General features: G+C 40.0%; 1 protein-coding gene across 1 annotated transcript in view; it reads right to left on the bottom strand.

Annotated features, from left to right (window-relative positions):
• The window catches only part of LOC137272400 (protogenin B-like), a 38,514-nt gene that overhangs the window by 10,073 nt on the left and 5,622 nt on the right, over positions 1-22,819 (bottom strand). The window contains exons 5-17 of the mRNA XM_067804780.1: positions 22,444-22,618; positions 21,565-21,707; positions 19,591-19,753; positions 18,615-18,811; positions 17,565-17,670; positions 8,950-9,114; positions 8,507-8,647; positions 8,149-8,276; positions 5,210-5,414; positions 4,095-4,259; positions 3,676-3,816; positions 3,342-3,469; positions 2,052-2,256 (exon numbers count right to left, since the gene is read on the bottom strand). Coding sequence (XP_067660881.1) covers positions 2,052-2,256; positions 3,342-3,469; positions 3,676-3,816; positions 4,095-4,259; positions 5,210-5,414; positions 8,149-8,276; positions 8,507-8,647; positions 8,950-9,114; positions 17,565-17,670; positions 18,615-18,811; positions 19,591-19,753; positions 21,565-21,707; positions 22,444-22,618 — 2,062 coding nt within the window. The remainder of the gene's footprint in view (positions 1-2,051; positions 2,257-3,341; positions 3,470-3,675; positions 3,817-4,094; positions 4,260-5,209; positions 5,415-8,148; positions 8,277-8,506; positions 8,648-8,949; positions 9,115-17,564; positions 17,671-18,614; positions 18,812-19,590; positions 19,754-21,564; positions 21,708-22,443; positions 22,619-22,819) is intronic.

The raw sequence follows: 22,819 nt of genomic DNA on the forward strand, positions 1-22,819 counted from the left end.
CACTGTTGTGCCTCCAGGTAATAGCAGCAGAGGTTACGCATTTGCAACAGACTTGATCTCCGTCTTATGGCACCCAGCAATAGGTTGACAAGTACGGCGTGCCCTCAAAGTTAGGCTTGACTTAGACGAACACATGGAACAGTTACGACATTTTGCTGATAAGATACTTCTTCACATGAGTAGAAAAACTGACCATGTGACACGACCGAGGGCTTTTTGTGTAGGCGTTTCTGTTTCTTTCTATATCATTCTTTTATTATTTATTGCAATCGGTGCGATGACTTGCTTTCGCTTTTATATTAAGCAAATGCAGTGATTTCGGAAAATGTGACACAAAGGGGTGTACTGTAAATGGTGCAATACTTTAACCATCGATTGTATCATTGCATCTTGACTTATTCAGGAAAACAGCCCATGTTCTGGTTTGTAAGCTACATCAGTAGGTTTATTAATTAGATGAAGAATCTCAATACCTCTGGATTAATATGATATTGTCTTTGACGTCGCAGGAAAGGAGGAGGCATGGCATTTGCTACATACTTGATCTCCGTCTTGTGGATCACACAGCTATAGGTTGACGAGTACGTAGGGTCCGCAAAACTAGGCTTGACTTCGTAAAACAGATGGGACAGTGATGACAATTACGTTCAGATATGTGGCGTACAAAAACAAATCTGTACTCAGGAAATGTCACACTACCGAAGATGTTTGATCACACAGACATAGGTTGACGAGTACGTAGTGTCCGCAAAACTAGGCTTGACTTCGGAAAACAGATTGGACAGTGATGACAATTACGTTCAGATATGTGGCGTACAAAAACAAATCTGTACTCAGGAAATGTCACACTACCGACGGTTTGTGGGTCGTACTTGTTATTGTAGGGGGTGCAGTGACGAGTTATCGTTTTTTCTTTCTAAAACATTATAAGTTGTTCACTGGTCACGAGGGAGCGATGGGTTCATGTACCCTCGATGTTTATTTATGCAATACATCATATGCCAAAGTTTCTAACATTTTTCCTCAGATTAGTTTTCGTTTTCTCTATTTTTTTCGATTTGTTTTTGTATTTTCATTGCCCCTCATTGGTGAGAACGCTCGTGTAATGAGCAAAAGGTCCACAGCTACCGATTTTAGCACTAGCTTCATTTTGTTAAAACTTAACGAACGATTCATTATATCAACACACATAGAATGACATAACCATAATACATAACATGGCAAAGCAGATAAATCACGACATGGATAAAGAGATGGCACTGGGAAACACACAAATGATGACGTGGTAGGGAAAACAATCGTGACTAGTTCAATCATGATATGCTACATGAGCTAAATTATGACATAATGAAACCAATAACTTTTGACAAACTGAATACTTTGTTTGGTTTGGGTTTTATATTCATGATATAATTAAACATGTAACGAGAAATATGAAGTCATGTTAAAGACATGACTTGTGACAGATGATCAAATCATGACATAGTGAAAGAGATAGATCATGACATAGAGAAAGAAATATACAGTGGAAGCCAAAAATGTTAAATCATGATAAAGTGAGAGAAATAAATATCGACATATCAAACAGATCAGTTATGGCACTGGTAAAGAAATAATAGGTGACCCACAAAACGGATACCTAATAACGCAGAGAAGAGACAAACCAAGCTGATGTATCTCGATACGATAGATCTGACATTATAAAATTATGAATAAGAAACATTTTCGGAAAGCCATTTTCTGCAAACTGGTGGTCTAAAAGATGGGAAACAACAAACCAATAACCAATTCATAGATTTATTCCATCTGTTTCGGCATCCAAACAGAGGCAAGAGTGAGCTGATAGGATATCCCAGGACTCAGAAAGAAAATGTGAATGCAAGTATATATTCCAAGACATAGTGGAATAATATAAAGATCTGATATCAAAGATGACAAAACATCGAACATTTGTGCAGCAAATGCTTAGGTATGGTGAAAGGCTGCGGTGAACATTATATGTCAAGCAGCCCATGCATGTTTCCATTCACAAGAAATAACATGTTACGTACATCCACCAGGTGGGGTTGTGAATATTTTATTCGTAGGCATGGACATTCCCTTAGCGTTCGTAGCGCTGATCTGAAGTTCGTAAGTGCAGTTTGGCTTTAGTCCAAACAGCGTAATCTCAGTCACATTGCTACGGTAAATGCTTATCGTTTTTATGTCTCCAACCACCGCCTTCACTTCACCGGGATGATCCTCGGACAATTTCACCTAAACACGAAGAGAAATAGAGTGAAATTTACAAGTGCAGTTTATCCCCTCATGCAACCAAGGAACTTTATTAGTTCGATGTTGTGAAAATTCAGGTTATAATATATATTATTATACATATTATACATTATGTTATTATATTCAGGTTATTATATGCTTACATAGAGACTTTACCAAGGTTACATGTTCTTTTTCTTCTGTCATTGTGACGTCACGGGCAGACTTAACCGTTACTGTTCAGATCTACCTCCATCAGATGGGGGTTAGAACAAGCCCGGATACGTTGTACCCCAGAATTAAAAAGAAGACGTAACCCAGAAAAATGTCTATGTTCATCAAACAGCATATTCTAAAATGTCGATGAAGCATCTGTTATAATGCTTGCTTTGCAAAGTGAAATTTAATGGTTAAAGCATCTGCTTGTCACGCTGAACGCCTTGCTTCTATTCCCCATATGGGTACAATGTGTGAAGCATTTTGTCTGCTGTACCCCACCCTAATATTCCTGGAATATTGCTAAAAGCTGCGTAAACCCATACTCAATTACCACGTAGGTCGGTATTGTAGGTCACAGGTATTGCACTATATTGCGGTAGTAAGGACTAAATCATGACACATATTACACAGTTAATTGCAATATAGTGTGATAGTTAGGTATCTGATTTGACAGATGTTGCAAGAAAGTGGGGTAGTTACGTGTATAGTGTCATGTCATAATATTGTTGAACATTCACCACATATGGCTGCATTATGGCACATGTTGCCACAGTTATATGTTTTGCGAAAGTCAGATCTATATTTTGGCAAGTATTCCAATATGTTTGATAAAAAAAAAGATTATTGTGATATTTTGCCTTTTATCGTAATACGTCAGTCTTTATTCCGATATGTTTGGTAAAATATTTTAGATGAATTGGTATTGGACATGCGTTGCAGTATTTAGGTCTCCATTGTGGTCTCACATCCATGATTCTGGGTACACCACAATCCATGTCCGCATCATATGTAAAATTCACATATTACAGTTTACTCCAAACGTATAGTTCAAAAGTACCATGGTGGTGAGAAACTGAAAGCACCAATACCTGGTAATACTTGACTACGTATCCAGTCAGGGGCATGCCTCCAGTCCCAGGTTTCTCCCAAACCAACTTGTAGCTATTTGGATCATCACTAGATCTAGGGGAGGTAACTTTTGGAGGGTTCGGTTGGCCTGAAGACACATAACCATATGCCAGTTGAGGCTGACAGGCAATCGTTGATGGTGATCACAAACTTCTCAGTTACTGCATTTGGCACTTGTATGCTACCTTCATGAAAGTATTTAAGGTGCGATGTATTGACTTGTAAATAATCTATTCTTTATGAGACAATGAAGTGACGGATAATGTGAGCACGGAGTCGTGTGGATTGTCTTACGGATATCTTGAGTCATGGTGGAAATTGCAGTCCTGGCCGTATACCCCATGTTGTTGCGAGCATCCACATTGATGACGTATCGTCGACTGGGTATAAGGTTATTGATGACGAACCGAGTCTGCTTCCCTTTGGACGTTGTGTCTTTCAAAATCACAAAACATTTTGGCTAGTAAAATATGACAGTCCAACTTGAAAGGCCATTCTGCTGCCGGTTAAGTGGAGCTAAATTAGCTCCTCACTGACAATCATGCCCGTGGGAGAGGGAAGCAACTACCTTTCTGTTGTTTTCCTGGTGGAACGTTCTTCTTACTAAAACAGATTAAATAGCTATTGGGTCCAGTTACAAAGATGCAATTAAAGACTGAAAATTTTGAACTTTGAACAAAAGCTTATCCAGACTAAGTAAGAATGTTGCTTACTGACAGGTACCAGTTGTGAGACCTGGTTTTGATCATCGCCCTCAGCATAAAAGATAACCCTGTACGCCTCAATGGGCTGCCCACCAGTCATGTCTGCCATCATCAGAAGCGAGATGGATGTTGGCGACACTGCTGCAACAGAAACATCAGGGGCGGGAGGCATCGCTGAAATGTAAGCAGAGACATTACATCAGTTGATAACCAGCCCGGAAAGTCAACTCTTTCTTGTCACATTTTCTAGATGTGGTTGGGATTTGAGCAAGTCAAACAGAGACAAACGTGAAAGTCTCAAGGTTTTTATTGGAGAGGTTAGAGTTACTTTGAAAAACAGTCCATCCAAGTCTTCAGGCACTCACCTGCATGCTTCAGTGTTTTATCCTTTTCACACGAGCTGAGGAAGCTCTAATCGTGATATAGTTAAAGAATTAAGATAGATAAATCGTGTGATTCTGAAGGAAATGATCGGGAATGATGAATGGAGACATAGCAAATGATTGAATCATCATAGAGTAAATAGTGACAACAATAAATAAATAAAGACAAACCAAATGGATGAATCATGTCTCAGGGAATGAAAGATATGCCACCATCCCAAAATGTGAAATCATAGTGAGAGAAAGAAATATCAAGATCTTGAACAGCTCAATTCTCAGTTTAAAAAATAGATTGATACATACAACTGCATAACATCTGACAGAATTAAGGACATACATATAGACACATCTCATGACAAAGAGAAGAGACAAAACATGTTACAGTGAACCTGATATAGGTTGATGCAATGGAACTGAAATTGTCACAATTAAACGACAGGCAGGTTTAGAAATTTTAAAAATGTAATATCGTGGTTAAAACATGCAAAACATCGAAGTAACGGACATCAAATTTTACCTCTTCCGTCTGTTTCAGCTTCTCAACAGAGATGAAGATCAGTTATCAAAACTGGTAACGTGGTGGACCACCAATGTCAGTATCTATCTTGTATACAAAGACCCAAAGAACACACTCATCCTCGTTTGTTTTGATATACTGAGTAAGAGTTGACGTGGACATGATGACCAACAGTCGAAGCAGGTTTCCATTCACAAGAAATGATGAACTAACACGTTACTTACATTCTTCAGATGGCGTTGTGAATATTTTGCTTGCAGCTGCTGACTTTCCAATAGCGTTCATAGCGCTGATCTGCAGTTCGTAAGTGGAGTTCGGAATCAGGTCCGTCAACATAATCTCAGTCACATTGCCTTGGCCAATTTGCAGCAGTTTTATGTCTCCAACCACTGCCTTCACTTGATCGGTATGACCATCCGACAGTTCCACCTAAACATATATCAAGAAATGGCGTGAAATTTACAATGAATGTCAAACGCACATTCATTTGTGCTCTCGTGTAAAGGGGAGTGAGTTAAGATTTGAAGTCACATCGGCAATATCTCAGCCATACCGTGACTAAAACTAGTTCTAAATTCATGATACATACATATAATATATAAAGCCCTGTTGACGAAGGACAGTAAAACTACTACATTATCTTTAAAAAGGAACATAATTAAATTTCAATGTTATTGCAAAACATGCAGGTAATTCTATTCGTGCTTTGCCGAGTGAAATTGAGTTGAGGAAATAAGGTGCGGTGGGGTAGCCTAATGGTTAAAGCATCTGTTCGTCATGGTGAAGACCCGAGTTCGATTCCCCACATGGATGTGTGAAGCCCATTTCCACCGCCGTGATATTGCTGGAATGTTGCTTTAAAGCAGTAAAACCACACTCGTTCATTCACTCTAGGAAATGAAACACTGATTTTGATTGTGGCTCAACAGTGCCTCGCGTATTGTTTTGCAATATACTGAGATACATAGGTCTATATTCTGGTATGCATTTCCATATATGGAGATACCTACTATTACAAATATAGCACTGTGATAGTTATTTCTCCATTTTCACCGATGTTGCAAGATGTTGCAAGATATTGGAATAGTTACGAATATATACTCTTCAGAAAAAGGAAACTTAAAACCCAAATATCAATGAAAATTTGGGGTTATTCTAGGACGTGTAGATACATGAATGGAATTTTGTGGAGTAATTGCTATCTTGTCCATATTTCATAAGAATAACAGTCATCAAAGTCATTACTGCTGTCCACCAGGTGGTGTTGAAGTCAATACATCGTATGACCAGCCCCAGCTGCTTCCACTGCCCGACATCTCCTGGGTACAGATCGAATCAGTCCTTGGATGTTTTGTTGTGGAATCCTCCATTCCTCCTGCAGCATGTGGAACAACTGTTGAAGATACTGCGGTAGACTACCACGTCAACGTTCCCGTCTGTCGATCTGATCGCAGAGGTGTTCAACTGGTTTTAGATCAGGGAATCTGGAGGGCCAGAGAAGGGTATTGATGTTGTTATTGGCCAGGTAGTCCACGGTGGCACTGGCTGGGAGGGGCCTTCTGTTGTCCTGTTGGAAGAGCTGCAGTTGACAGTCAACAAGGTGAAGGACGTGCGGGTGGAGAATCTGGTCGATGTATCAGTTGGCTGTCAGAATGCCTTGGACAACCACTAGTTCCGATATGTGGGTGTATGAGATCCCTCCCCACACCATAACACCCTCTTCACCGAATTTGTCCATCTGTCTGATGCAGTTAGGAGCAAAACAATCTTGACGTCATCTGTGATCACGTTGCCTGTGGGCATAACGGGATTCATCGCTAAACCATATGCACCTCCAGTTTGCCAGGTTCCATGGCAGCACAGTGTTACACCGTCTCACTAGTCGACATCGATTTAGTAGTGCCAAGGACGGGGCAACTTTTGAACGTTTGACACGTATTCCTACCTCTCGGAGAAGGTTCCTGATTGCCTGGTCGGACATTCTTCGGGCTCCAAACTGTTCTTTAGCTGTGTCCCGGGCGGTACGATGGCGGTCACATAGATGGGTTACCTGGATGTACCGATCTTGGGTAGGTGTGGTGACTCTAGGTCTTCCTGATCTTCGACGGTCATTTGTTGAATTTGTTTGACGAAATCGATCCCATAAATCGAGTTATTGTGCTGGGACGAACGTTGAAGATAGTTGTCACCTCACTCTTTGATTCGCCAGGTTGTAATTGTCGAATTGCATGATTTCGATCGGCAGTGCTGAGACGTCCCATTTTCGTGTACACTGCTTGCAAAGATCGTGGATGAAATTGTGAGATCCATTTTGGGGTCTTTTATAGCCACATGCTGTACTCATGCTTTGCACGTAAGAAACAATAATTGTGCCTGATATTCCTGCTGCATGACACCCAAGCACACCATGACAATCATGATTGATAAAATGGTTGCGTTTGGTCAAGCATGATCTTCTAAAACATTCCAGAAATAATGTGCAACCCTAAAAGAAATGTTTAAGTTTACATATGTGTACAAAACTGTAAGTATCATTTTTGAATTTCATTTTGGGTTTCTTTTTTCACCAGTGTATCATAACACATTACAAAGTGAATTGCAGTAGATTGTGACAATCACGTCTCTATTTTGATAGATATTGCAATATATTGCGATAGTTACAAATACATGATGACACATTATTACAAAGTGAATTGCAATATATCGCAAATAGTTAGGTCTCTATTTTGACAGATGTTGAAAGAGAATGAGATAGTTACGCTTGTTTACTAGTACATTCACCACATATGGTTGTATTGTGACACGCATTATCTCAGATAGTATGTTTTGCGAAAGCCGGATCTATATTGTGACATGGTTTGTCATAAATGAATCTGTACTGTGAGATTGCATTGCAATAAAACATCATTGTGATATTTTGCCTTGCATTGTTACACATCAGTCTTTATTCCCATATGTTTGGTAAAATATTTTAGATGAATTGGTATTATGAAATGCTTTAATATATTTAGGTCTCCACTGTGGTCTCACATCCATGTTTCAAGTACCAAGGGACATCACAATCCATGTCCGCATCACAGATAACAATCATATATACCAGTTTATTCCAAATATATAGTTCAAAAGTACCATGGTGGTGGTGAGAAACTGAAAGCACGAATACCTGGTAATACTTGACTACGTATCCAGTCAGGGGCATGCCTCCAGTCCCAGGTTTCTCCCAAACCAACTTGTAGCTGTTTGGGTCATCACTCGATCTAGGGGAGGTAACTTTTGGGCGGCTCGGTTGCCCTGAAGACACATAACACACAAAGAGCCTGAAGTTCGCTGACAGGCAACTGTTTGTGTATCACGTGTTTCTCATTCAGCCCTTCACTTAAGTTACTGCACTCATTTACTGCACTCAGTTAATGCACGTATGCTAGGTTCATGAATATTTAAGATGAATGCACCTGTAAATAATGGAGTCTTGATAAGACATTCAAGTGATTGATGCTGTTGAGCTACCGAATATAACTTACGGATAGCCCGAGTCATGGCAGAGATTTCAGCCTTGGCCCCATACCCCAAGTTGTTGCGAGCATTCACGCTGATGAAGTATCGTCGACTGGGTGTAAGATTATTGATGACGAATTCAGTCGGCATCCCTTGGGACGTTATGTCTGACAAACACACAACACACGTAGGTGTTAAACAGGGCAGTTCAGATGAAATGTCGCTGGATGAACTACCAGTGACGTAGAACATTTACAATCATCCAAGAGGAAAGCAAAATACCTTTGTCTTCTTTCCCTAATGGAACGTTGTAAGAGTTCGTTTTACAGATAAACTAGTATTTTAAGAGAGTTTCAAAGATGCAATTAAACACTGAAAATTTTCGAAATTGTGCAAGTGGAAGAGAGCATCAAACGCTTTTCTTTGGTTGGGCTAAACCTTATCCAGACTAAGTAAGAATGTTGCTTACTGACAGGTACCAGTTGTGAGACCTGGTTTTGATCATCACCCTCGGCGTAAAACATAACCTTGTAGGCCTCGATGGGCTGCAGACCAGTCATGTCTGCCGTCGCCAGAAGCGAGATGGTTGTTGGCGACACTGCTACAATAGAAACACCAGGGGCAGAAGGTACCGCTGAAACAGATCAGAAATCAAAGTGATAACCTATAAAATCAAGTGATAACCTATAAAGTCAAATGGTCAAAACATATTCTTTAGTCTGCCCATCTTCATTCCTTTTTATGAGCGTCATTTTTGTAAACTGATTATTTATTGCGTATATATTTCCAGTTTTGCTTTTCCCCGATATGGTCGTGATTTAAGCAAGTAAAGCAGTGACAAATCGGTAGGGTTAAATCCTTTTGCTTGGAAAGGTTAGATTTTCTCTTAGAAAAAACCTGGCCTGGCCAAACCTTCAAGCACTCACCAGTATGATTCAAAGCCATTATCAGACAACCCGAGAAAGTTCTAATCATGATATGATGGAAGAATTTGAGAGATAATTCATGTCGTCGTGAAGGATATAATGGCAGATGAATGGAGGCATAGCCAGTGATTAAAGGACCACTAAACACATTTTGGTACTCTTTTTATCACTGCATATGAAAGACTTTTGGTTAGTCATAAACGAAACACCATTTTTTTTTTTAAAAAAAAGACAACCTGTAGTTAATTAATACCAGGCGCTAAAAAGCCGTCTGCTTCTCTCTCGCCCGCAAACGAAACCGCAGACTGGTTACGTAACTCTGTCGCCACAGTTCTACAGTGACGTCATAGGACAAAAAACGTATAGAAAATGTGTAGGAAGCTCGTCATTTTGCTGATTTCTCGACGTCACCAAAGACATGCTGAATTGTTGTGTTGCTGTCACTTGTTCCTTGGGGTCGGGTGATGGTGTCACTATGCACAGATTTCCACCAGACTCCGTAGTTTGTGCTTGAATTAGCTGTTAGTGTGTGCGAAGTGAGCTTTGTGGAAGCCTGTGGTATATACTAAATCGGATGGTTCGCCCCCAACCTCGCTTCCAGGATAGAAAATGGAGTTCAAGTTTCATCGAGTTTATAAAATCAAGACTGCTTACTACACATTGCTGACCAAAAGGATTTTGCATGGATATATCGCGGTTGTGGTCGAAGTGACAATATTATCGTAAGTAATCTTATATTGACCCCTTATATTGACCGATTCCAAGAGTGAAATTGTTATGCTATAAGCAATGTCATGTAAAATCCTAATGTCCATCAATAAAATACATATTTTACTACCAGTAGAAATTAATTTTGATTTTGAAAGTCGGTGAAAAACAAACTTAAATTATTATAGCATTCATCCTCAGACAGGGCGCCGCCGTTTTTGAAAATCCTGAAGTCACGGGCTAAAGTCCGTTAGAATTATTGAGATTATGATTTGTTCGCATCAAGTTAGAAAATCAAAACTACTTTTTACTGGTTGTTAAATATGCATGTGAATCATGGCCAAAAGGATTTTGCATGACACAACATTTAACACAAGGACTTCTTCCAAGGAAGCAAGGTGGGGGTCGAAGTGACATTTATATTGCAAGCAATGTTATATTGACCTCCACCTCACTTTCAAGAGTGAAACTGTTATGTTATAAGCAATGTCATGCAAAATTCTATTGTCCATCAATAAAATACAGATTTTACTACCAGTAGAAAGTAATTGTCCCTTTGTAAGTGAAAACAAACTTAAATAGCATTCATCCCAAGACAGGGCGCCGCCATTTTTGAAAATCGTGAAGTCAAATCCATTTGAATTAATGAGATAATGTATGGTTTGTTCTCATCAAGTTAGAAAATCAAAACTACATAAATATACATTTGAATCATTACCAAAAAGAGTTTGCATGACACAACCTATAACATAACCTAAGCGAGGTCAGTGTCGAAGTGAAAATACTGCGCGACAAATTTCTTCACTTGCTAAATTTACTTGGTTTGTAACGTTCACTCACCAGTATGTAGACACTTGTCAATATACGTCTTTATACTTGGTCTCATAATCCTAATTACTTTATAATCTAAACTTGCATGCATTTGCTTGCAACTTATTAAAAAGAAGCGATCTGCGAATGTATAACAGGAATGTAATATGTAGACATTTCATACTTTTCCAATATGAATCATAATTCGCACGCACGCCCTAGTGTATGTCGTCTGCATCATTACACTTAACGACGAAAACAATGATTCTGTTGAAAGCTACGACAACTTATTAAAAACAAAAATGCAAATATTAAAAGTAAAGTTATAGGAGCAATGTCAGGCTATTACCTTCTTCGAGGAATGTATCCATCAATATCCACAAAAACAAGTGATATATAATTCAGTTTGCAGATTTCCCACGTGATGTGTCTTTTAACAGTCTAATATACGAAAACGTGATGTATCGTTTCAGGTTTTTCACATTGCTGTACAGTTTCATTGGTTACCCAAGACAGCACACCTGGCAACTAATTGCATAATGTGCGTCATTCTTTTTAAAAAGTTATTTAGTTAGCCAATAATGAGCAATCAGTCGATGTATTGGCGGTCAATCCTTTGAAAGAAGGGTGTTGTATTTACATAGACACAGACACGACAGAGTGTATTCAGTATAGGTTAGCAAATGTACATACATAAACACTACCTTTTGACAACTCCCCCATTTTAATCCCCATAAAACTAATTTATCAATCAGCGTGTTATCGGTTAATCTTTTGATCAATCCAGACAAAAGAAATGCCAAATGGGGGTCTTTGTCGGGTAATCTAAGTGGCATTACCACTAATTATACCTGCTATAAATTCATTAAGTGAGCATCAAGTGAATAATGACAATTAATGTTATGTTATATATTCTTTATTACAGAAGTGTAGGCCATCGGCCCATAACTACAAAAGTTGCATGGTGTATGACAAAACATGGTGTATACAGTATAGATCGATAGTTTTAACATCTTAGATGCATTGCGTGATAAATAAAGCTAGCTAAATTATTTATAAGATTACAGTCTAATGATGACATAAGGAGTTTGAATTTTGCTTTACATGGATTGGTGCAAAAGGCTTTAGGTAAATGGTTCAAGCGGAGCTGTTTGAATTTGGAACACACGAGGAGAAAGTGGTACTCATCCTCAATATAGCCTTCCTCGCATTGTAAACATAGCCTGTCATTTCTATCTATTTTATAATATCTTCCAGTTTCAATACGTAACTGGTGTGAAAAGCACCTAAACTGCGCGAGTGCTACTCTAAACTTTTTAATGCTAATCACATTTAAAAATGGCTCTCTAGACAGTGATGTTTTAAAACAAGAATAACACGTAGATTTACTGCCATTTTGAAGTGAGCTGAACCAGTTCTGTTCATGAATACATTTAAGACGATTCTCAAATTCAGTTAAGAATGAGGTAGGGGAAGTAACAGTTTGCTGCTCCCAAACAAAGCCAAAACCCAAGCTGTAAAGCAGATCTCTACACTTCGACGCCCAATTAACTCTATTATGATCTAAAGCCATTAGCATCATGTGATAACATTTTTTGGGATGACGAGATTCAGACATGCCTAATAGTTTTAGCCAATACTTTATAACCCGTTTATATGCTAAAATATATAGGGGAAACCGCCCACATTCACCACGAGCTATATTATTAGTTGTAGAGATCTTGACGCCTAAAAATCGTTTGCAAGCCAATGTGTGTACCGATTCTATACAGTCATTCTGATAGAATCCCCAGACCTCGGCACCATACAGCAGAATAGGAGCTATTTTCCTATCAAATATCTTAAAGTATAACTCAAGAGATATATTGCTTAGTTTACTCATTGTTTTAAGGACACCAAATAAGGCCTTTTTGCCTTGCAAGGCTGCATTGGAACAATGACTAGACCAAGACAAGCCCCTCGTGAAGGTTATACCAAGATACTTATATGAAGTTACAGCTTCCAACTTCCTACCATTATAAAACCAACTTTCTCGTCTTGATAAAATACCACCTTTCTGAAACACGACAACTTTTGTCTTATCCAAATTGACTTCAAGACCGTATTCTATACAAAACGTTTCTAAAACATTGATGCGTTTCTGTAGTCCACCAATAGAATCAGATATAAGTACGATGTCATCCGCAAAGAGGAGAATAAATATCTGAATAACATCAGGATGTAATTGGATACCTGGACCTGAACACCGTTCTATCTCAACAGCCAGCTCGTTGATAAAAATTGAAAACAGCAGAGGGCTTAGGACGCAGCCCTGACGAACACCACGTGAACAAGGGAAAAATCCTGATAGCACATTATCAAATTTTACGGTAGCCTTAACGGAAGAATAGATAGCCTGTACAGAGTTAACCATTTTGGGGGAGACACCTCTAGACTTCAATACTGACCATAATTTCAAACGACTTACACTGTCGAATGCCTTTGCAAAATCCACGAATACACAGTAAAGTTTGACCTTTTGCTTACTCAGGTATTTCTGGATAATAGACTGGAGGATAAATATGTTATCAATGGTGGAGTAATCGTGGCGGAAACCAGCTTGTGACTCTACAATTTTACAATATGCTTCACACCAATACGTTAATCTCCTGTTTAATATAGACACATAAACCTTGCTAAATACACTAAGAAGAGAAATACCTCTATAGTTAGATGGGGAGTGTATATCACCTTTCTTATATAAAGGAACAATGACAGCCTCCGACCATGATTCTGGAAAGTAAGCCTGTTCAAACATGGCATTGAAAAGAGCTGCAAGATATGGTACCAAAATATCGGTTGTGTATTTGAAAAATTCTGGAATTAATAAATCAGTACCTGGGGATTTGCCACACTTCAGCCCTTCGATGGCGGTGAAAACCTCCTCCTGTGAAATAGGAGAGTCTAAAATGAAGCGTGTCATATCATCACAGTTATCAGAGTCAGTTTCATCCATAACACTGACTTCGGACTGGTCATCGGAAAGAAACAGGTTTTTGAAATGGTCAGCCCATTCGCAGATGGTTATATTAGGAGAACGAGTATTGGCAGAGGAGGACAACCCTTTTAAAGTAGACCAGAATGCTTTACTATCATGGAGACTTCTTGCGATTTTATCGCTCACTTTGTCATAATATGCTTTCCTTTTATTTCTAAGTATTGATGTGTAGGTATTCCGGGCCTTAATATAATTACTCAAGTGAACATCAGTTTTATTACCACGAAATACTTTAAGAAGTCTTTCCCTTTCTGATCTATGGAACCTACATTCCGCGTCAAACCATGGTTCGGAGTGTACAAATCTAGTTTTCTTATGGCGCTTCATACTACCGGCCGCTTCACAGATTACTGCAGTAAACTGAGTAACAACCTTATCAATTTCATCAACAGGTAGTATACATTTCTCAAATATGTCAACAACGGCAGGTAACAACAGGTTCTCCCTGAACTGTTGGAGATACTTCAGGAACCCACACATAGCGGTCCGTCACACGTTTTGCACGTGCTACTTGAACACTGTCGTCGGTAGCAGGGTCACGTGACTGAAACGAGCACGCTAACGGTTGATGGCTTGAGTCAGCTCGTGAAACAACTTCAAAATGTTTACAATATGAAAATAGGCAATTAGATACAATAATATAATCAATTACACTTGATCCACTCTGATTAATAAACGCAAAGTCGCCGATACCAGAATCCGCACCACAACGGCCGTTTAAGATGGACATATTAAGGGCAGCACACATATTCACCAGGACACGACCAGCACTGTTGATGATTTTATCACACGATGACCTGTCGATGTTAACGCTGTCCTCAAACGACGACATATACTCATCCCCCAAGATATCAGAGATGTCATTATCAATGGCATCACATAGTGTTCCCGTTCGAGCATTGAAGTCCCCACCAACAATCACATGCACATCCTTATTCCTTGATCCAAGTACCTCAACAAGTGAGTTACAGAACAGCGTGATACCACACTTAATCTGTTTGTGTGTATACCAGGTAGAGCCACTTGGGTTTACGTATACACTGGCATATAGGACATCTTTATCCAATGAAAAGGCAGTCTTGTCAATTAACAAAAATACAGCATTCTCTGTGATTTTAGATGTTTTCACATAATTATTGAGGGACTTTTTCACAAGAACAGTTATACCTCCTGACGGTCTTCCTCTAATCGCTGTTTTAAGGGCATTGATACTATAGGGTATGTGTTCATGAAAAATATGGTCATAATCATAGTCAATAGTCCATGTTTCTAGAAGACCAATAATATCAAAGTCAGATATATAATCGGTAAAACAAGTATCTGAAAGTTTATTGAGGAAACCGGAGATATTCCAAAAGAGAAACTGTTTGTTTACGTTCAAAGCCGAACGGCTGTGTAGCTGGGTGTGGCCACACCCCTAGGTATTTGTGGGAGGTGGGTTTACATGAGGAATGCTCTCTACAATGGAGCAGGCTGTGTCTGTATTCGAGGTGTCCGTACTCTCCGATACTACCAGTTCGCCGTTTCGGAAGTAGCCACGTTTGTTTTGTGATCGTAGATCTTGAAGTATTTTCCTCTGTCTGTGAGTCAGGTCACTGGCGACCCCATAACCTTTGCTCCTTAGTGCGTTACGGAGACCAAGTGAGCGTATTTTGCAGTCCGAGGTAAAGAATTTAATTATGATTGGCCTAGTACGTTTAGTTTGTGATGGCCGACGTCCGATCCTGTGAGCTTCATCGATATCCTCTGGAGACAGCCGGACACTGTCCGAGTCCAAACAGTCATTCAGAATCTCACATGACAAGGCTCTCAAATCCCAGCTAACTTCTTCAGGTTTTTCGGACACGCCATATAGCAAAACATTGTTACGTCTATTGTATTGTTCTAATTTTTCAACTTCCTTTAGCAAGTCTATCACATCATGCTGACCAGATCCACTCTGACGTGGAGGGTTACACTCAAGTTTGTCCAGACGGTCACTGACAGCTTCTATATCTAAACGTAGGACAGATTGTTCCCCTTGAATATCCTGTATGTTTCGCTTTATGTCGTCCACAGTACTACTAAGTTTCCTAGTTTGAGTTTTTATGTCTCTCATGTCACGCATAAGTTCATTCTTCATTGCCCGAAACTCCTGTAAAATATCATTTTTCATGGCTTCGAGGTCGCTTTCACTGATATGACTCGTCTTACCGGTGGGTCCCGGGTTCAGTTCAACATCCCCCGAGAGTAAGATATTAGACCAGACAAACACGACAATGAAACTTGCATTGTATATGGAGGTAAGCAACACATATGTAGCCAGGAGCCGATAGTCCACATCGACATACCACGGCCATTCAGTGTACGGGGTATACGGGCTGACATGGCCGACCTGCCGGGTGCCATGTGGGTGTGAGAATGTTCCTATTCTCGCTCTCCAAACGTCAAGGGGTATCCCCATCGGTAACGTTGAAGTGGCAACACTTTAATAAAGCAATATGATCTGTCAGGTGTTACTCACAGCTTTTGGTATTTGCTTTTGTCGGGTGGTTTAGCGAGAGCGTGTACACACACACGTCTTGTCAGTAGGGGCAGGCAACAATTAATGTGTAGGTTTATACCACCTAACACGGACTACAACCTAGCAACACCAAGTGATTTTGACAGAATCGTCTATGAAAACAAGGGTTGTAACTCGAAAACTAGGCAAAGCAAAAGACAAAACTAAATGATAGTAGATTGTGAGAACATATAGCTTTCATTTTTCTCAACGACTTTCGCGATTGCAGGTTTGTACAAACCTGTAAACGAAATAGTTTAACCCCTGAAATGTAGATGAATACTGCACAGACCCCCATTTCTATACCCACTATTACGTCACGGAGACGCGCCGCTCTGATTGGTTGACATTTCGTTTGCGGTTGAGAATTGTGCACGATTGACAAAAAGGTCGATTTAAGGTAATTAAAGATAGAAATGAACAGTTTGAATGACGGGGTTTCATTTATAACGATGTCAGCAAGTGAGTTTGCATTTGTACCCTATTAGAGTATATGTGACCTTTAAAGCATAAATAGTGACAAAAACAAATATGTAGTGGCACGCCAAATGGATGAATCATTTCACAGGGAATGAAATATACCGTGGCATACCACAAGGTTAAATCATATCGACATATCGTACTGATGCAGTGAAAGAAATAAATGGAACAGAATAAAGAAACAGAGAGATAAATCATGTCACGGTGAGAGAATAGAAACGTGACAGATGAATAGTGACACAGCCAGTGATTAAATCATGGTATATCTTTACATACTGAAAGTTACATACCAAACGGATAAATGTGACAGAGGAAAGAAATATGTATAAGCATACCAAAGGGTTAAATGGGGGTTACATGCTAAGAGAAATATACAGCGACACATCGAACGGATTGGTTTTAACACAGTGAACTAAGAAAAGAAAACCCATAACACAGACAAAACAGAAAACATGTAGCAGTGCAGTGAGTTCGAACATATTGAAAATTGACAGTTCCAAATATTTTTTTGTAAAATCGCTGTCACAACTAAGAAAAACACATCCAGACAAAACACACACATTCAGCCTCTAGGAACTCACCAGCGTGTTTCAAGACGATGTCCTTCTCAGACGACCCGAGATAGTTCCGAGCCACACATTTATAGTTCCCAAATATGGTGTTTTTGTTTTCGACGGTCACCAACACCTGACGGATTATTATGAAAACGGCCAATCAGACATGTACTACTGTTTGATATATGATAGACGATGGTAACTGTGGATGCTTTCTCTGAAATAATGAACCATAATCACTATAACTTGGCTCAGGTTCAAATACGGCTAAGGTTTAGAGAAGTTACACGATCTTTCCAAATCAGGTGCCCTTCCTGTTCAGAGGCCTGCTTGGGATGATGCCAGCAAGTAGTTTGGTAAAATCTGCTTCGAAATTATGACAGATGAAAAGAACAAAATATTTCTAGATACGGAAAAGATGGCAACAAGGCTACCTACATATCTAAACGACTTGTACATTTTAGATTGAATGTTCGTTATTAACTACAATGGTGATGATGGATGTTTCCTCTCAAATAGTCATCTGTGATGACAATAAATTGGTTTTGATTAAATAAGGGCTAGAGTTTATAGAATAAACCCGAACACTTGCTGTACATTTTAGTTTGAATGTCTGTACTGAACTGTGATTACAACGGTCTAATAATAATCGTCACTCTGAGTTCATAACCACAGTAGAGTATTTTCACTTCAGAAGGCATCCTGTGATGATGCTGGCTTAAAGAGGTCATGCTTATCGTACGAGGCGAGTAAACGGATCGGATGGGCAGACTTGCTGACTTGGTTGACAAATGCCATCGTATCACAGTTGTGTAGAACGATGCTCATGCTGATGACCACTGGATTATCTGGTCCAGACTGGGTTATACACAAACTGCCGCCATGTAGCTGAAATATTGCTGAGTGTTGCGTGAAACAACTAACCAAGATAGAGTGGTCTGGCCCAGTGACATGGATGATACATGTTACCATATCCGGATTGCGTTGATTGATGCTCACATCTACCACAGGCTTGTATGGGAAACCATGACTAGTTACAGAAAGCATATTACGGTATTAAAGAACATGCAAACAAACCTCCAGAGTGCTGATCGTCTGTTGATTTTCCTGTGTCGAACTGATCCCGAAGAAAGGTCCACGAATGACCATGGCGTTGTTGTGTTCCCAAAATAGGACAGGAGGAGGTACGGCATTTGCAACACACTTGATTTCAGTCTTGTGGTTCACCCAGCCATAGGCCGATGAGTACGGAGAGTCCGCAAAGTTAGGCTTGACTTAAACAAACACATGGGACAATTATGCAATTATGACATCGTGGTGATGAGGTACATATCCTAGAAAAAACGTAGGTGATCCCTGAAAACGTCACGCCACCCAGGTTTTCTTTTATTGTTTGTTTTGGGTATTTATTTACTTTGATATTTATTTATTTATTTATTTATTTATTTATTTATTTATTTATATCGATTTTGTCCTGGAAAATAAGTGATTCCTGAAAATGGGACAGAACTGTGGTGTATTTTAATTGGTGCAATCCTTTCCCAATGGTTTTGTCCATGGTACACAATGTCACGTGAATTTCTGTAGGACCAAGCACTTTGATTACACGATGCCATTTAGAAAGTGGTCAAATGCAACATATGTCATATTTCGGATTTCATTTTCTTAGTTAAGTACTAATTCTAGTACTTTTGTGGGTTGTGTCCTATCCGGGATTAGAACCCGCACCCTCAGAGTCAGACACCGAATCGCCAGTACACAAGGTCAGCCGCCTAGCCCGCTCAGCCACCGTGACTTCCACTTATTCAGAAAACAGCAAGTTGTGGCTGGTGAGCTGCAACTTTTGGACCAGTGGATAGATTTCTATAGGACCAAATCAACAACAGATTCAATTAAATTAGTGCTTCTGTTAGAAATTCTGTCGTCCTGTGCTTTTTTAATCCTGGAGAAATCACTATGAATATCGAACCGTATGTATGCTTAACGCCTTAGACAAGAACAAGGCTGTGTGGGTCACAGATGCAGAAACACAAAGACATGAGCTGCTACTCACATTCAACAGCAATTCTACCTTCCTTTTCGTCAGTTCCACCCACGTTGGAGGCCGAACACGTGTAGTTGTTGGTGTGGTTTCGTTCCAGTCTGGCAAACTTGAGTTTCACGGTTATGAAATGCATCAGAGGATCTTCTTTGTGGGTGTATTCAATGGTGATGTCCTTCAAAAGACAGGATCAACGACCATAAGTTCATCATTTCTTGGGGTGGCGAGGTAACCTGGTGGTCTCGCTGAGGACCGGAGTTCCCACATGGATACAATGCGTCATGCCCACTGTTTGTGTCCCCGGCACAATATTGCTAAATGCAGCCTTAGGCCATATTTACTCAATGCCGCCTTTGCCACGGCCGTCAGTTTCACCATCCAGGGGAATGGAATGAACTTGAAGAACTACACCATTCATAGCCTCAGAGTAAAGATCATATTTCCAACATCTTCGTTACTACGAATCGCGCATCTTTTTAGGGGGACCACGAATGTCAGCGGAGCGTATTTCCAGCCTAAAAGGTATCTTGATGACCTGAAGGCGTCCGTCCTTTTAAACGAATTTGGTGGTCACTGCTATGGTGGTCTCAGAGATCGACGGCCGGTATTACAACTAATCTTCCTGCTGGTTGGGAACAACCGACTTTTAAGCTTAGTCTTTTACTCGCTCTCTTGTCATGAGAATGCCCTTAAACAGTATAGCCACCATGTGTAAGCCTTTATGAAAAACAAGGGACGGAAAAGTCTCTAATTACTTAAAACCTTTCCAAAGAATGCAATGGCCCTTTACAGTTCTCCCAAGAAAATAAATCTCAATTTCATTAATTGATTGTGTTTTCTATATATGTGTGTATTTTCTGTATATCTTGTTATTAATTAAGTAATAATTATTATTGGGTCACAACGTTTAGTGTTTGGAATAATAATTATGATGGGTCACATTTCGCATAAAAGATGGTCCGCATTTTTGAGATTTTGGTAGCAGGCTGTCCGAAAATTATCTGCCCTTGGCTGTATATTTGCTGACTTCCGGGAAACTGCTAGAGCATTCTACAGTGTTGGCGATGGTTGTATGTTCGTGAAATGACTGCTTGTATATATGAAAAGGCTGGTTGCCATGTTGTGACGGACACATTACTGGAGTTTATACCATATCATCAATCGCTGCCAACGTCAGACCGCTCGCTGCGTTCCATTCTGCTTAGCTGTTTCTCTCTCACACTAAGACTTTGGTGAGTTTCCTATACTATATATTTTGTGACCCATTGCCTTAGATTTTGTCTCACTTGCATTGTATTTGAAATCGAGATTGTGAAATTGAATAACTTGACTTTGTATAACTTGTTCTCCTTGCTAATAATACAATTTTTGAATGTTATAGACTTTGTTTGTTTTGCTGGTTCACAGGGGATTTCTTACATTGCCTGTCACGGTAAATTCTTAACCATAACAATTGCAAATGATGTGTGGAACCTGCGCTTAAAAGACAGGTCTCAAGAGAGTAAGTCATTCTCCCTTATCATCAAATGAACTGATTGTTTCATTTGGTTACGCTGTGGATGATGACGAACACCAGCAACGACAATCATTTAATCTGATCTCAAATGAATGGATGCGTTGTGATGATGTAGCCCAAAACTCTCCTCTAAAAGCAGCAGCAATAATTCTGTAACATCAGCTCAGTGATTGGCTGATGATAAGATGCCAAAACCCTTAACTCTCAAAAGCAGCAACGACATTCATTCAACATCAGCGCAAACAATTCCTTTGTAACCCAGTAACATGATTTAACATGGCAACAGTATCGACCTGACATCCCTGAAATGTTAACACTGTCAGAACAAACTCACCCGGCTGTCTGTGAGGGAGACGTCTCTAACGTCTCCCAGTACCACGTCGAGAATCTAACAACAGCATCATTGACATCTATCCTGCTGTTGAAATGAGAGCACATTGAGTCTCCAGCAACAAACTGTAACAACTCACCTGACTGTCAGTGATGGGAATGTCGGAATCCTTCACCTTCCACGTCACCACTGGGGAAGGGTTCCCCCTGGCAGCACATACAAGCTCCGCGGCATTACCCTCTGGCTCTGATATGTTTAGGATAGGTTCAATAACAGGAGGTACTGTAAGGAGCAGAACGTTATTGTTTTACGATCACAGTGAAATGATCACAGACAATTAGAAGATGAACGTGGTTAGTTTGCCAGCAGGTATTACTCATTGACGTATAGGGCCTGTCAAGTCAAGGCAACGCTGTAAGAAACCAAAACTGTTTGAATAAACGCCTGTCACAGCAAATCTACTACCGGTACTAAGTTGGTTCCCGGCTCCCTTTGCGCTCGCCATCTTGCTATATTCAAGACGGGGCCCAGCTTACTTCCAGATCTGCATTGACAAGCGTCTATTCAAACGGTTCTGGTTCCAAATTGTGCAACCGTTAAATATGACTTTACAAAACCGGACCGCCTTGGCTCTCACAGCTGTTGGCAGACGTGAACAACTGGCTAATTTAGCATGACTACCTTTGTTATTTCTGCAAGGTTTATCGGTTCCTTACTGACAATCAGGAGACCTTTCCGAAATGTATCAAACGTTGTCACCGGAAGTACTAAGTTCTTGTTAAGTGGAGTGACCAACTTACGGGCCTGATTGGCCTTGGTTTCCTTTCACAAAACACTAAGGCGATCGCTAAGGTAACCATAGTGCAATGTTATAGAATGGGATATCAACAGTAGTAAAGGATGCTTTGTGAGAGAAGACCCAGGTCAAACCTTGTCCAGTATTTTATATAATATCACTGGTAAGGCTTGTCCGGTTTTTAATCATACCAGGAGTTCCTGTTCCACACTGTTCACTCACCAACTGTGCTGATGACGACAGTCCGGGATTCGTGTCCAACTTGGTTGTAGGCAATACAAGAATAGTTTCCCTGGTCGGTGTAATGGAAGTCCTCGATCACCAACACCCCTTGACTTCCATTCACACCCTTTGTTACGCTCACGTTGTATCTGTCTCCCGACAATACGAACTTGTCCTGGCAGGGAAGAAGGAGTGAGTTTACTTAGATGATTAGATGCAATTACGGTGGCTGGCTGAAAAGTTGTAGGCTAATCATACAGTTTCCAATTATTTTTCTACAGAGCCCCCTTTGACCTGTATACAGTTTTGCCAACGAGGCCTAGATGACGGTACGGAACAAATGTTCTTCCGCCACCCTGGACAAAGTCGTCCAATG

Source organism: Haliotis asinina, chromosome 1 (genome assembly GCF_037392515.1).
Source record: "Haliotis asinina isolate JCU_RB_2024 chromosome 1, JCU_Hal_asi_v2, whole genome shotgun sequence".
Taxonomy (NCBI): Eukaryota; Metazoa; Mollusca; class Gastropoda; order Lepetellida; family Haliotidae; genus Haliotis; species Haliotis asinina.